At 40.9% G+C, this 14944-nt stretch overlaps 2 protein-coding genes and 1 long non-coding RNA gene across 8 annotated transcripts in view; 2 read left to right on the top strand and 1 right to left on the bottom strand.

The window, feature by feature from the left end:
- Positions 1 to 2149, top strand: part of AFAP1L1 (actin filament associated protein 1 like 1) — a 73185-nt gene extending 71036 nt beyond the window's left edge. For both annotated transcript variants that reach the window (XM_027081643.1, XM_027081641.1), the window contains one exon: positions 336 to 2149. In XM_027081643.1, coding sequence (XP_026937444.1) covers positions 336 to 359 — 24 coding nt within the window. In that variant the 3' untranslated portion in view covers positions 360 to 2149. The remainder of the gene's footprint in view (positions 1 to 335) is intronic.
- LOC113606881 (uncharacterized) overlaps positions 1 to 4392 on the bottom strand; it is a 132211-nt gene extending 127819 nt beyond the window's left edge. For all 4 annotated transcript variants that reach the window (XR_003427744.1, XR_003427745.1, XR_003427746.1 and 1 more), the window contains exon 1: positions 4249 to 4392. This is a non-coding gene — a long non-coding RNA (uncharacterized LOC113606881). The remainder of the gene's footprint in view (positions 1 to 4248) is intronic.
- A 202-nt stretch (positions 4393 to 4594) lies between these two features.
- On the top strand, positions 4595 to 14802 carry GRPEL2 (GrpE like 2, mitochondrial). 2 transcript variants are annotated; one of them, XR_003427743.1, is made up of 5 exons: positions 4595 to 4705; positions 6980 to 7133; positions 8082 to 8163; positions 11530 to 11963; positions 12510 to 14802. XR_003427743.1 is itself a non-coding variant. In XM_027081655.1 (4 exons), the coding sequence occupies exons 1-4, from the start codon at positions 4629 to 4631 to the stop codon at positions 11892 to 11894; spliced, it is 678 nt and encodes a 225-aa protein (XP_026937456.1). In that variant the 5' UTR covers positions 4595 to 4628; the 3' UTR covers positions 11895 to 14801. The 2 variants fall into 2 exon arrangements, 1 of the variants encoding a protein (XP_026937456.1); XM_027081655.1 differs by having other exon boundaries at positions 11530 to 14801.
- Positions 14803 to 14944: the final 142 nt, after the last annotated feature.

Here is a 14944-nt window from a genome sequence, read left to right as displayed (position 1 = left end):
ACCAAGCTGCTTTGGCCTGTCTCCCATCAGTCTCCTACCGCAACCAAGGTGCTGTGGAAAAGCACTGATGCAGTCCCCACTCCCCAACTTCTTCTGGGCCCCAGTTTTCTTGTCTGAGAAAGACAAACTGTAGTGTTTGAACCCCCTTAGAGATGAGACCCAGCATGGAGAAATGACTTACCCAAGGCCAAAGAAAGGGAGTGGGACTAGGACCCATGACTCTGTGATCTGGCCATGGAGATCTTTATATAATTAGGTGCAGTGGTATGTTTTTATCCTGCAGGTTACACTAGAATATTTAACAAACTGATACTTCCTGTCTTTCTGTACTTCAGGAATGGGAAATGAAGAAGACCTAGAAAGAGGATGAGGATTTCATCCAAAGGAGATAACACCTTGTCCATCCAAGGCAGAAATGCTTTTTTCACAAAGAGACATCAGAAGACTGGAAGTAGCCCACACTCTCTGGGGCACCCAAAAGACCAGCCTTTATTGTCTGCATGATTATAGGGGACATGGGGAGGGAAGAAGGAGGAGAGAAGAGGGAAATGGAGGGCATCCTTATAACTTTACAGAGGGTGGAAATAGGGGTGGAGGGAGACAGAAATCTGCACAGTCCTAAAGGTTTTGTTAAATGTCTTTGCCTTCCCTTCTAAAGAAGAAATGAAAGCACATGTGAATAAGCCATTCCATCCCATTCTCAGCATCCCATTCCCAGTCCTCAGGAAAAAGGAAAGCAGTGCTGAGGCATCGGTGGTACAGGATAAAGGGACAGGACTTGATCAGATGATATCTGATCAAGGCAAGATAAATAGGCTGAAAAATCAGTAGTTATCCCTAACTTGCATGAAGTGAACAAAAACTACAGAGATCATGTAAATTCTACAATCATTCCTCATGATTATAGAATCCTCATGATGCAGAAACTAGAATCCCTGATTTGAGTGTTTACAAATCAGAGATCTGGCAAAGAGGGGTTCAGCAGCTGACATACTTTAAGCTCACAGTGCTACTCAGTGACAAGAGCATGGATTTCTAATGTCCACAGGATATTGCAGGCATTGTAGGATGGGGTCATTTGCTATCAATCAAATCCCCTACCTAATTTATATGGCACTCAGGCTCTGGGAGCTATGGCTAGAAATCCAGGTGACACTCCTTGTCTTTAACCTTACCTTGCACTTGGAGGCCCACCAGTCTGCCCTTTCATACCTGCTATCAAGTAAAACTATCATGGAGAACCAAGAGGATGGTGGCTTATTTCTGCCACAGGGGTGCTAAACTTTTCACAGACACTTGATAGTTTTATAGGGGAGCAAGGACCTCAAGTCCCAGGCAGTCTCCTAACTGCGCCACTCACTACTTTCTCAACACTGTAGGCACTTTATAGGTCTTTACCACCTTTCCCTCCAATAAAGATAAAACCATTTAACTGTATAAGCTTAGAGGTTAGCTCAAGAGGAAAGAAGAGAAATCCCAGAATAACCTCTGGACACTTTGCTAGAGGCTACACACACTTTTCTTAACTAAGACTTTACATACTTGAGCCTCACCCAAACTTTATCACCCTCTGAGGTAGCTAGAGACCAAAGCAAGTAAAATAACCTGACCAAAAGCACCTGGCTGCCAGAGGCAGAACTTAAGACTTAGGACTAATGAGCCTGGATCCAGACAAGGCTGCTTGAGCCCTGCCTCTGCCACTTACCAGCTGTGACTTTGAACTCTCTGATTGCTTTCCTTACCTGTGAAAACCATGTTAACAATTGTACTCTTCTCCCGAGAATACTGGGGGAAAACCAGGTTAACAACTATACTTTCCTCCCAAGACTACTGGGGGAATTCAATGAGTTGATACACAGGAAACATCTTGTACAGCATCCAAGAATAGGAAATGTTCAGCCATAGTGGTTCTTCTTATTAGCTAGATAAGAAACGCCTGACTCAAAATCCCGTGTCCTTTCCACTGAAGAAGAAATGACTTTCATGTGGTTATTATGACCACCAAAAGCTAAAAGGCAACCAATCTATAACTAACAGCTTTCATCCAGATGCCACCTGAGTGTCTTCAGTAACAAAGGAGTTCACATAATCTGAATTGTCAATGTTCTTTTTTAAAATGTGGGTCCTGGAATGGCACCCAAAAATCCAACTGTGTCTGCAGTGTGTCACATTCTTTCTTATGCAGTTATTTTGAGGTTAAGTGTCTTTTGCCATCAATACATCTTGGCTCTTTGAGAGGGGGTACCCTAGGAAATTAATAATTAACATTTATTGAGCACTCACCACACATCAGACGCTGTTAGCCATGACTGGCTACACAGGCATACAACCTGTGCAGTCAACCCCACACCTAGCAGGGCCCTGTGCTTGGTTTATTGCTCTGCTGTTACTCTCTCAGTAATTTCGAACAAGGGGCTTCACACTTTCCTTTTGCCTTTTATGTAGCCGATCCTGGTGCTAACTAATTACTTTTCTAGGTATTATCCCTTTAATCTTTACTAAAACCCTGTGAGATAGGTTCTATTAACCCAGTTTTCATAGTTCAGGAAATGGAAGCCCAGAGAGGTTAGGTAACTTGCTAAAGCCCACAATTAGGAAGTGGGAGAGCCGGCACCTGAATACATGAAGTCTGACCCTAAAACTCCCCTCCTCTTAGTTCCAAGGCTCTATTTCACTCATGTCTCCCCCTCCTCTTGCACTGCAGTATTCAGAAGCACACAGTCACTTAATAGATGAATAAGTGGATGCAGCACATTTGGTGTAACTTAGCTAAGAGAAGTGTTAACAAAATGGCTAAAACATGGATGCCAGTTCTGGTTTGGTTGTTTTTTCAAAGTGTAGGGTCATGGTTCTAAAGTGGACTTGAAGTTCCATCCTCCCCAACACTGCAAAGTGTTTGGACTATCAGATTTCTAGTATCACTGGATCCTCAGTGGGGGTCTTTGAGCAGGTTCACCAACCTCTCTGGGCCTTAGTTTTCTCATATGTAAAAGAGGATCATAATCCCTCCTTAAACCATGCTGTTCTTTTCCTGGGGCCAAAAGGAAACAGAAGGTTGCTGGTTACAACACATTTGAGCTAGGCCCTGGATAGAATATAAGGATGCAGAAGACGCTAGCTTTGTCCTTATGGAACTCACGGACAGGCAGAGAAAAAATATGACCCAAATAGCTACCGTACAAGTAAGCCATCCTGTGGTGAAGATTCAGAATGTTGAAGGCACACTTCCCATCCCTTAAAAAAATTTTTTTTGACATTAGGGACTATCCAGTGACTAGTCTGGCAACTCCAAGTGCCCTCAACCCCAATCACCAGTCCGTTCTCACAACCTGTCAGTTTTCCATACTAAATCTCTCTAAAATTCATCCACTTCTTCCTATCTCCACTGGCACCATCCAACTTCATTAATTCATTCAACAAATGCTGGAACATCTACTATGTGCACCTACTGTACTCGATGTCAGAAATCACCGCTGTGAACAACACAGAAACTCTCATGAAGCTCATACTCTAGTTGAGAAAACGAACAAAATCCAGCAAAAGTCCTGGAGACAACTAAAACAGTAGCGACCTTAGATAAAGTGGTTACAAAGGTCTCTCCTGTGAGAAGACCCCAGGACAGAATACAACCCTTCTGTGCACGCACCAGTCCCAACAGCTTGTCTCCCCACCTCTGGGACCCAATCTCCTCACAGCAGTCAGTGACCCATTAAACACGTAAAGGCATCGTAACATGTTCCCCTTGCAGTCAGAGTAAAACTCAAGTTCATTAGACAAAAAAAAAAACTTGACCTACATTAGGGCACTGTTCCACTCTGTTCATTAAGCATGAACAGGCAAAAAAAAAAAATCTCTGCCCTAATGCAACTGACACGTTAGTGAGGGGAAATGAGAAAATACACATTTTAAAACACAGTAAGTCGGGGGGAAAGGGGGAACTGGAGAAAAAAAAGCAGGGAAGAGTGATGGGAGATGAGAGTCAGGCTTCGACTTTTTTAATTCCTCAAGTGCTCTGGCCCTGCCTAACCACCGTCTTGTGTTGCTCCCCCGCTTCCTCAAGTACTTCAGTGCCTTACTCGCAATACCCCTCTTGACTTTGCAGATGCTGTTTCCCTCTACCTGAACCAGCTGCCTCTTCTTTTCATCTACTCATTATTCCGCTTTCAGTTCAAAAGTTATTTCCTTCGGGAAAACGCGCCACACTCGGCCATATCGTACTCTAGGCTTCCGCAGCACCAAGCCCCTCACCTTTAAACACCGGTCATATTTTGACTTTATAGGGCGTTAGCAATTGTTTGTTGTGCATAACTTCATGTTAGCTCCTTGAGGGTACAGCTGTTATTCCCTTTGGTCGCCGCGAATTCCGCGCGTAGCACGGAGCCCACTCCCTCGTGACAGGAAACCAACCTACTCGCCGAACACGCAGGGGGCCGGAAGGGTTGCGTTTCGTCTGAAGACCGGGTAGGAAACGGCGCAGGGACAACCCGACTAACAGCGTTCCCATCCGGGGCCCTGAGAGAGAAAACCCTCCCGCGAAGGCTGCCGGGAAGCGTGGTTTTTGAAGCGAGCGTATCTCGTCACTTGGGGCAAGTGCGCGTGCGCAGCCTCAGTCAGCCGAGGTGGGGAACATGGCCGTGAGGTTCCTGTGGGCGGTCCGGCGGCGGATGCAGCCCCTCCTGGCCTCGAGTGGCGCGTCAGATGGCAGGTAAGCGAGGCAGGCCGGGGATCCGGGACGTGAGGACGATGCAGGAGAAGCGATCCGGAGGGGCGATTTTAGGCTGGAGGGCGAGAGGACCTACCAAGCCTCTCGGCCGCTACGACTGGGCGCTCACGGCCCCATCTTACAGAGAGGGAAACTGAGGTCTACAGCCTTGCCTTCTTGCCGGGCCGAGGAAGGTGGAAAGATCCGAGGTCACGCCCTCGGAGGTGAGAACTGTTATTCAGCCCGAGCGTCGATTGAATTGGGGATGTACCCTTCCCATCCCCTTCTCGACAGCTTTGGTGTCTGCGGGTAATTTGGGATTCTCTCCCAACACCCTGTGTGATCGTATCTGAGCTTCACTTTACCTATCGGTAAAAGGAGGCCGTTGGACTTGGTCTTTACAAACGGCCCTTCCACCTGCCTTCGGGAGTTTGAAGTTCCGGTTGCTACTTTTATCCATCAGTTGCGACTTTTACTGATCATTTATCAGTATGATAAGAATAAAAAAAAATATTTTTATTCTTCCGTTTAATTGAGGAAACTGAGGTTTAGAAAAGTTGAGTAACGTCTCCGAACTTAAATACTCATGAAGTGGTGGAACCCAGACCGGAAACCAGTCAGGGCTGTATAGAATCGGCCCTTTAAAATTAGTGACCAATGTTACTTATTCTTAGAGACTATTCCCCGTTGACAGTTTATTTATCGGAAAGAATAAAAATTGCTGAGTAGGGGGATGGATCAGGTTGGATCTCTGAAAAGTAAATTAAATTACGGTGAAATCCAGAAATTTTGCATAACTATCTGTCACCTTTTTAACACACCTGACCCAGCACTCGGGTGAGAGGTTGAATTCCGGGTTTCAAGCTTTTTTTTTTTCTTTCCTAGTCTTTTTGACAGTTTGTGGTGTAGGGAAGTGATCAGAAGGAAAATGTTCGCTTCTAATAAAATTTCCCCGACTCCAGTTCTGAAACAGTAGCAATTGAATGGATGCACCGCAACTCCCTCTTTCTCACGACTTGGGCCCTGGCCGTGTGCCCTTTCAACTGGCCCTGAGGATATCTTGACCTCCTTTCAATTGGATAAGTGTAGTTTGTTAGCAATTTAGGAGGAAGGATCTGTTTCACCCTGTGTGATGTGTCCCAGATCTGTGGTGACCAATTTTCGAAATAAAAATGTGTAATCTTGTGTAATCTGACATCAGATCATAATAACTGAATTCAGGACTGGCCTGGAAGATAAAAGTAATCTTGCCCACACCCTTATACTGATGGTTCCCTCTTCCCTTTCTTGAAGTAAACTCCTTTACCCCCTTTAAGCCTTTGCTTAGATTTCACCTCAGTGGCCACTTTTCAATATATACCAGTTTAAATAAATAAACTATTTGTTTTAAAGACCTTTTGCGCTCACAGATTTCTTGATGGTTTTACTTCATATTAAGTTATGATGATCCAGGAGGTGTAATGGAAACTTCCTTGAACAGGGGTCTCAGAACTGCTACAATCCAAGATCTGCAAACTAGCCCCACTCTAAACTTTTTATGTGAACTGAACTATATGTCTATATGATCTGTTTTATTCACCTGTATATAGTTCACAGTCCACAACATATAGTAAATGTTTTATAAGTTTTTGATTGACTTGATTTTACATATAGGTGAGCTCCCAACTCATTTTCTCTTAGTGTAGGTTCTCTTCCATAAAAGCCTTGCTTTTACTTAGAGCTTGTGATCAAGATGGCTTTAGAATTCCAGGCCTCACTCCAATTCGATAAGGTACCTTTACTGGGCTTAATTTTCCCCACCTATAAAATGAGGGATTGAACCTGAACTGTACGGCTCTTTGTTTTGAATTCTCGCTTCTGATATTGCCCTGCTGGTTCTAGGTATTATAATTTCGTTTTCTCTTGCTGACTTTTGTGTCCCCACTTCCAGCTATTTCTACTGCCTGATGCTCAGTATCCTGATTCAACAATACTAACTATGTAATCTTGGGCAAGTCATAAGCCTCTCTGAGCTTTGGTTTTCTCATCTATAAAATAGGGATGATGATAGTATTTATCTCACATGTTGTAAGATGAAAAGATGATTTAAGTAAAACCCTGTCAACTGTGTCTGGCATTTAGCAAGCACATTATAAGTGTTTGTATTGTTAATGAGACTGAAAGCACTTTGTCTAGAGAGAGTCAATCTGGGAAACATTCCAGCCTCTGAACCTGGTTATAACTTCAGCTGTTTGTGACGGCATTTCTTCATAATGCACCACCTCCCTCCCACTTTAGGGGATGGCTGCATCCTTTCAGCACTGCCACCCAGAGAACCGCTGGTGAAGACTGCAATTCTGAGGACCCTCCTGATGAACTTGGGCCCTCTCTTGCAGAACGAGCCTTAAAGCTAAAAGCTGTTAAACTGGAGAAGGAAGTCCAGGATTTAACAGTGGGTAGATTTTATATTATCTGTTCATATATTCTGTAACATATATCATATTTTCTATTATCTGTTTATATTATCTATATGCACATCTTTTCTCTGATTTAAATATCCACGTAAAGTTTTTTAAGTTAGTTTTTAAACTGTTTCTTCTAATTAGCTCTTTACCCCTCTTGCTAGATATACTAGGCAAAATAATCTGTACTAGTTCAAAAACATTACTGACTACGGATACTCATCTCTTTTCAGTTCCCTGGTGTCACAGTACTTAGATACCTGATATTTTGGTAGCTTCAAAGGAGGTACAGTGCCTGGCATGTAGTACACACTCAATTAATATTTGTTGAATGAGTGAAGTCATTTATCATTGTATTCTGCCAATCAGACTACCTCTGGCTTACTGTGCCAGTACTAGACTGACAGACTTTGAGAAAGAGAAATAATTAGAGTAATTCCAAAGCAGGACCGCCCAAAAATGGTAAGGGGTTTGGAAAGTGTGTCTTGTGAGAGGAATGAAAGGAACCAGGGATTATAAAAATGAAAGAAGAAAAGACTAAAGAGGCTAAATAATTGGCTTAAATTGATGACATATGTTTAAAACTTACTCGGCTATCCTAGAGTTCAGTTCAACAAAAGAAAGTTGAAGAGTGGCAGTGTTGCCTGAAGGTGAAAAAGAAAGCTTTTTCTCAAGATAATGAGCTTGAAAACAGTTGTTCTGTGTTCAAACTGGCAGCCTAAATGACAGCCTATCAGGGCCGCTATAAAGAGAGATTCCTGCTATGACTGGGAATTTGGAGTAGCTGATCTAAGATTCCTACACAACTCGTGTTGTTGTTGTTGTTGTTTTAATAAAAATCTATACCAAGGGTGAAATTTGTAAAGTAAGCAAAAAGTTTCTTTTCCACCAGTAGGCATTTGTTTTCTTATCATTTTGACTTTGCTTTTGATGCTCAGGTGAGATACCAGAGAGCTATAGCTGATGGTGAAAATATAAGAAGGCGAACCCAGAGATGTGTAGAAGATGCCAAGATATTTGGTGAGAGGTTTATTAATAATAAAAATACCTTTTAGTTTAAGGGCACTTACTAGCAGTTGTGCACACTGAACTTAGCAAAAGACACATCTGGGTCCTTAACCAATCCTGCCCTTCCTCTATCCCCCAGGCTTTCTGCTCTGCTTATTGGGAATGTTGTCAAGTGAACCATTTGCTAAAGTAATATTTGCCTTTATTTTCACCTGACATTTGTTATTTTATTTTTCAAGCATGTACAGTTAACATTCTAGTGCCTATACAGGCAATTCGGTTTAACTCATTAATGAACAAGTGAATCATTAAGATGTTCAGAAGAGAATCCAAAGAGCAGACACATAGGCAATCATAAATGCTGAGATTTGCTTCACATAAGCAAAATTGGTCCATAACCATCATTCAATAATCAACTGTATCTCCACCAGACAGTTTTCACAACTATAGACAAAAATCATTTGCATTACTGTCAGTGTTCTACAGCTTGCTGAGTTATAACTCGAAGGTTCAGACCACATGGAATCAGATAACCCTGAAAGCTGTGCTAGATTGAATCTATTTTTTCACTGATGGCATTGAATAATCTTTTTGGTCCATTTCAAAGTCGTTCAGAAATTTTTTCCTAAATGCACCACTTCTTGTTCCAAATCTGTTCACGAAAATGTTAATTGAATAACGGATTCAAGAGTAAAGGGCAAATCTGTGATTACTTGCTGTACTCACAGTTTAATATGGAGCATTATACTTTGACTACACATAGAATGGAGTGCTTGAGGGGCCCTTGGATTGCATCTAGTCCAGTCTCCTCTTATAGGCAAGCTAGAAAAAGTTATTTGACAACAGGTGTAGATATGAATCCATTGATTCCTGATCCCTAATCTATTATTCTTTCCCTTATATCACACTCCTTCCTGTTCTCTGGATTTTATCCGCTATTTGTACAGGGGATTCACTTCATTCCTGTCCTGTCCAACCCTAGTCCTTTGGCTTAGCCTTCTGCTTTTCGTTCAGTGCTGTAGATACCATGTTTCAAGACTTTGAGTAAATTCTAACCCCCAAATTGTATTCCTGAATAGCTAAATACTGACCCCCCAATTGTGTTCCTGATATTTCATCCAAGTTTTAGTCTCATATTTCCAGCTATCAGGGCTCAGTGGCCAAGCCTGCCACCTGTTAGTCCATAAATACAGTTCTGAATTTCATCAGAAAAAATTTGTGGAAATTTATTTTCTCTTTTGTTAAATAATCACCTACATAAGATGCTTGATTTTGCCTCTTGTCCCACAAAACGTAAAATACGTACTATATGGCCCTTTAGAGAAAAAGTCTGCTGACCTCTAACCACAGGGAATTTTTGTAGCAAATAGAACAATTGTGATAAGGGGAAGACTTCCTGCCTGCTTGCGGGGAGCAGGGTGAGTTGGCTTACCACAAGTCAAGCTTCGATGCTTTAGGAACTGGCTTATGTCAGTTTCCTCAAGAATTAATAAGGTTCTCAGGAACAAATACATATTATATAAACTCAAAAGAATTTGGTAATCTAATTTGTTAATTTATAGAGAAAAATGTGTCAAGCAAAACATGAAGATTGCTCAGTGAGCATGGAAGTAGAAAAAAAGAAGAAAGCTTTCATTGTCATTAAATTAACATACAGTATAGCATGACGACTATCCTCCTTCCAGGGACAGTCTTGTCTCAGTAACCCATTTTCTCTTAAACAGGTCACAGAGATCCCTTTTTTCCCTCTAAGAAATGTTGCGGACACCAACCATCTATTGAAGTAACACAGTAATAGGAATAGGATCAGAGACTGAACCCCTCACTGTACAGACAAGAGAACCTAGGCTTCTGTTTACCCAAATTCATACAGCTTTACTGACTAGAAGCCAGAACTTTTTGTACCATGGCAGTGTACAAATCAGTCCAGCAGCTTACAGCTTTCAAATTCAATTTGAGAATTTGTCTTCCTTTGTATAGCCAGGGAAAGCCTTTGATGTCCCTGATTGATCTTTATCAGACAGTCTTTCCTCTTGGATGGAATTCCAAATTTTATCAGTATACTTTTCAAGGCTTTAGCTAATCTCTTCTACCTTTTCAGCTGATGTCATTGTCATTAACAGCCATTAATATATATGGCTCCCATCCCTCATAGTGATGGGAGAGGTATCTTGTGGAACTCACCAAGTCTAGTGCTCTGAAAAGGCCTGCTGCTTTCACTCTTTCCTCTCCATTGCCTCCTCTCCTACTCCAGGCCATATTATACCAAGATTACTTCAGTTGGCTCTCTTCCATTTCTTATGATATCTCTTCTTCTCACCCATCTGTGATGCCCCCAGCACCCTACATAAATTGTGTATGTTACTAGACAATTTGACTCCTCTTCCACTTGTTATGCTCAAGAAGCTATAATGGATTTCTATTACCCAGAAGTTAAAGGTAGAATTTTTGCCTCTCTGTCAGTCATTCCTTCCCATCCAGGCAGTACATACCTGGGAAATCTCTCCTCTGTCATCATCTCTTTTATTGGCTGCCTGCTTTGACACAGGGCCTTAAACCTGTCACTGGACCAAAGCTAGATCAACAAAGTCCTTCGCCCCTCACCAGCTCCTACCAGGGCCTTTGTGTTACCATAGGTATCTGTGATGATGATGTTCCTTATCATTTCTGTAAGAAGAATGAAGAATGCAGCATTGGGAGTAATGAGATTTCTCAACAACTGAGTTCACTTTTATAAAGTTTATGTGACTCTAAAAAGATTAGACAAGCTTGGTGGCCTGTCTTCAGCAAGTGTATATAACTTCATAGTAGGCATTAAGAGACTTACCTCATCTGTGGAGTATATTTTTTTCCTGTTCCTATTTAGCTAATCCTCAAGAATAAACCACTCTTTGACTCCTCCTTAGCACAGTCTTGTCTACTATTCTTTTATTATTCCCCCATCAATGAAATACTAGTGTCTTGTTCCTATTGAGAATGTATGCCTTTCCACAAATGAGACAGTCGGGAATTTTCAAAATATTCATAACTTAGTACTAAAGATGAATAGCAACAAAGATACAAGAAGCATATAAGTCAAGTTTTTAAAGGACAGGTTTCTGAACCTTTTGTATATAGTCTCACCTAGTTCTTGGGTTCTAACCATCTTCCCCGTTTCCCAGAATACTTCCTAGTCATATGCCTTCCAAGAGAAATGCTGGCTCGTCAGTAGGGTTTCAGGGGTAATCACTGGTGATGATCCCTGAATCCTTTGTGGCAATCTTTGCATTTCCTGGGGTACCCAGTATACCAGCCAGCTCTCTGAGCCTTCCCCAAACTGCACCCTCAAGAGCAGAGGGGTTTCCTCACAAACAGTAAGAGTATTTGGTTTCTCTGTAGGAATTCAGAGTTTCTGTAAGGATTTGGTGGAGGTGGCAGACATTTTGGAGAAGACTACAGAGTGTATTTCTGAAGAAACAGAGCCTGGAGACCAGAAGCTCACTCTGGAGAAGATCTTCCGAGGCTTGTCACTTTTAGAAACAAAGCTGAAAAGCGTGTTTGCCAAACATGGCCTGGAGAAGATGACACCCATTGGTGACAAATATGACCCTCATGAGCATGAACTCATCTGTCATGTGCCGGCTGGTGTTGGGGTGCAGCCTGGCACTGTGGCATTAGTAAGGCAGGATGGCTACAAGCTTCATGGCCGCACCATTAGACTTGCCCAGGTGGAAGTGGCAGTGGAGTCTCAGAGAAGACTATGAATGGGCCCAGAGGAACTGAATGTTCTCCCGGAGTGCAGTCACCTGTGATTCCTTTATTTATTAAACTAGGTTTGTATTGTACATGAGGTACTTCATGTGATCTGTTTTGGATTTAGTCATATTGGCTTTATTTCTAAGATACTCTTTTGATTTAATGTGACCTGTTTGGTCTCATCAGAAGTCTTGCCATTGGGCATTTGAACAATGTGACAAGTGTTCCTGTGGCCTTATCAAAATACGTTTAAGCAAATTATTTTTAAATTGGTACTCTGATGACTTTCAATCCAAAATTTTTTTTAAAGGTGGAAATGAGTATATGTTTATGTATTTTCAACTAAATGTTCCTTACTAATGGTCCTTATAAAAGGAATTATATAGAATCTTGTATTTGTGGGAAAAGGAGATGGTAGGGATTGGTTTAACATTTGGGTACTTAAATGATAAAGCTTTATAGTTGTATGAATTTAAATCATTTCGGTTGATTTTTATGCACGTAGATTTTCAGGACTTCCCGTTTTTATTTTATTTTTCTTTTAGCCATCTTTTTCCTTGTAGTTCCTGCCAGATAGACTTCATATTCACACTCATTGTCCCTTTTCAAATCCCATTTACAAGGCTAATGGCCCAGGCAAGACTTGGAAGGCAGAGACTGGCAAGAAATCAAGATACCAGGTCCCTTTCAAGCAAGTATGGCCAAGAAACCTTGTGCTTTCTTTGTTGAGTTATCTTCAATTTATTTTCAGCCTCCTCCCTAGGTATATAATCATTTCAGGGAAATTGAGGCAGCACCAACAGCTAAAGACCTAAATTGGTCTATATAGGTAATTTACCCACAACTTCTCTTTCCACCAGCCCTTAAATCTTCTGCCACTTTGTCAGATTTACCTTATGATCCTTTATTAGATTACGTGGGGAGGTGGTCAGGACAAAAAAATGTTAGGTTCCCATGATTCCTCATTAGTTATGCTAGGTTTGGGGTGTTTTTTTTGGGGGGGTGGGGTACTCACAATTCACTACCTCTCTTACATTGACAAGCATTATTTCCTAGTTTTTGTGTCTGTCTTATGTCACATGTGTAAACATCTAGCTCCCCTTTTATGTACTGACCTCCTAGAGTTAATGAGCCTATGTGTATATTTTTTATTTCAGTCTTGCTTATAGATAGTGTTCTGTAAAAAATTTATTCAATAAATGAGTTAGTGAAAGAATGAGATATATATATAGATAGATATCTATATATCTATATATATATCAATTGGACATTAGAAAGGAGGTCATATGGTTATTTTAGTGTTAGAAGCAGCCTTCATGGTGATCTAATCTCACCCCTTCAGCTTCTTCTGAAGTATGAAAACATAGTCCTTTTAGGACTAGACTCAAAGAAAAAAAAAATCTCTAAAACTAGTAAACTAAATTTTAGTGAGAACTTAAGTAAGAAACAACTAGATATTAACTTCAGTCATTTAAGATTCAACAGTTCTATAAGAAACATGCAAATATGTCCCCAGCAGAGAATTAAATGTTGTTAGGTGTCCAGATTGCCCAGGTTTAGGTTTAAGTTACTTACACATAAAATAAATCCATTCCTACTAGAACTCTATGACCCCATTCTGTGGGGTGGTGAAAGTTATCCTCTTAGACATCATAGATAGTTCTAGCATACTACACAAGCATGTATCAACAAAGCATCCCCCAATGGGTCCTACCACCTCCACCAGATTTAGACACTTAAACAAATACATGCTTCTAAGATGCAAGCAAAAGACTGTTGGTGAGATTTTAAAACCAGAACCTCTTTTGTCATTCCACTAAGTACATACTGTAAATATAATGAGCAGTCAGATTTCACAATAGGAATTTGTCTTTTTTTGCCTTCATTCCTTTGAGATTAACAAATAGTGACGACAAGAAAATGAGCCAATTATGATTTCCTTTGTGTTCTTGGATCACTAGCTATCATTACCAGTGAATTAGAATAACCATAATTTTAGGTGTGGAATGTTCTGATTACTTGAAGAGTTTTTATTCCTTGCAACCTCCTGTTTTAGCAAGTAGACTGAGAATAATTTTAGATTCTTCTACTATTCAGTAGTTTTGCAGACTTAAAAGTATAAATTTAGAAGATGGAGCTATAACAGTGAGAATCTCAAAATGCTGAAGGGCTTTCACGAGCCAGTGCAGCATAATAGAGCGTAGTAGGCTTAGTAGGCATCAACTTGAACATAATTCCCAGCCTAGTCACTTCACTCTTCTGAGCCTGCTTCCACGTTTGTAAAATGGTTATAATTCTCAAAATATTGTGAGGATTAAGCGAAATGTGCAAATTGCCTATTACAGTAGGCCCTCAAATATTTATTTTTATTGCCTTTTATTATACACATTGTTTTTCGTATGTTTTTATAGTTGCCTAAAGTCTAGGGGAAGGGAAAGACTGGTTAAGTGGTGCTTGACTATAAAAAAAAATGGTAAGCTAATCAACCACAGTGAACTTATTTTCCTCTTAGCTTCTGTTTTTTGTGTTTGTCTGTTTTAGCCGTAACAAGGAAATCTACATTTTTAGACTGGAGAAATAAAATTGTTTCAGTGCCCTTAATTGTTTTCATCTTGATGGTAAAGTAAAAAGACGTCATTGGCTTGCCGATGATATGTGTAAGGAAGCTTTGACTCATTTGAAGAGGGATCTTGATGCTTTAGTACGCGGATTTTACGAATCTTTTGTGGATTTTCCTCACTGCCATAAAGGAATTATTCAGTTTGATACTGATATAAGCTTGTGGTGCTCTTTCATGGCAAAGGATTTAATAAGTGAAGAAGGGTTCTTAAACACTAAAGCAAAGTCAAATAAGGAAGGCTAAGGATGAAATATAATCTTCAGAAACAACTTTAATAAAACCTTAATTGAAATAACTGTGTTTCACGTGTTTAGTGTCTTTGTCTGCCAGATTCATATTGTGTATTGACGTGGTCACTTCACTAATTGCTGACCCACCTTATTGACACTCAGTGGAGGTACCAGCAGCCCAGCCAAGTGGATGCAGTGTGTGCATTCC

This window comes from Aethalodelphis obliquidens, unplaced genomic scaffold, assembly GCF_003676395.1.
Source record: "Aethalodelphis obliquidens isolate GAN/ISIS:26980383/991018 unplaced genomic scaffold, ASM367639v1 scaffold45, whole genome shotgun sequence".
NCBI lineage: Eukaryota > Metazoa > Chordata > Mammalia > Artiodactyla > Delphinidae > Aethalodelphis > Aethalodelphis obliquidens.
This window is presented reverse-complemented; position numbering and strand designations above follow the sequence as displayed.

Excerpts from the sequence above, each read along its gene's own strand:
- GRPEL2 (XM_027081655.1), top strand. The coding sequence starts at position 4,629 with ATGGCCGTGAGGTTCCTGTGGGCGGTCCGGCGGCGGATGCAGCCCCTC. Across the intron at positions 4,706-6,979 it reads AGTGGCGCGTCAGATGGCAG|GGGATGGCTGCATCCTTTCA; the intron begins GTAAGCGAGGCA and ends CTCCCACTTTAG. Across the intron at positions 7,134-8,081 it reads AGGAAGTCCAGGATTTAACA|GTGAGATACCAGAGAGCTAT; the intron begins GTGGGTAGATTT and ends TTTGATGCTCAG.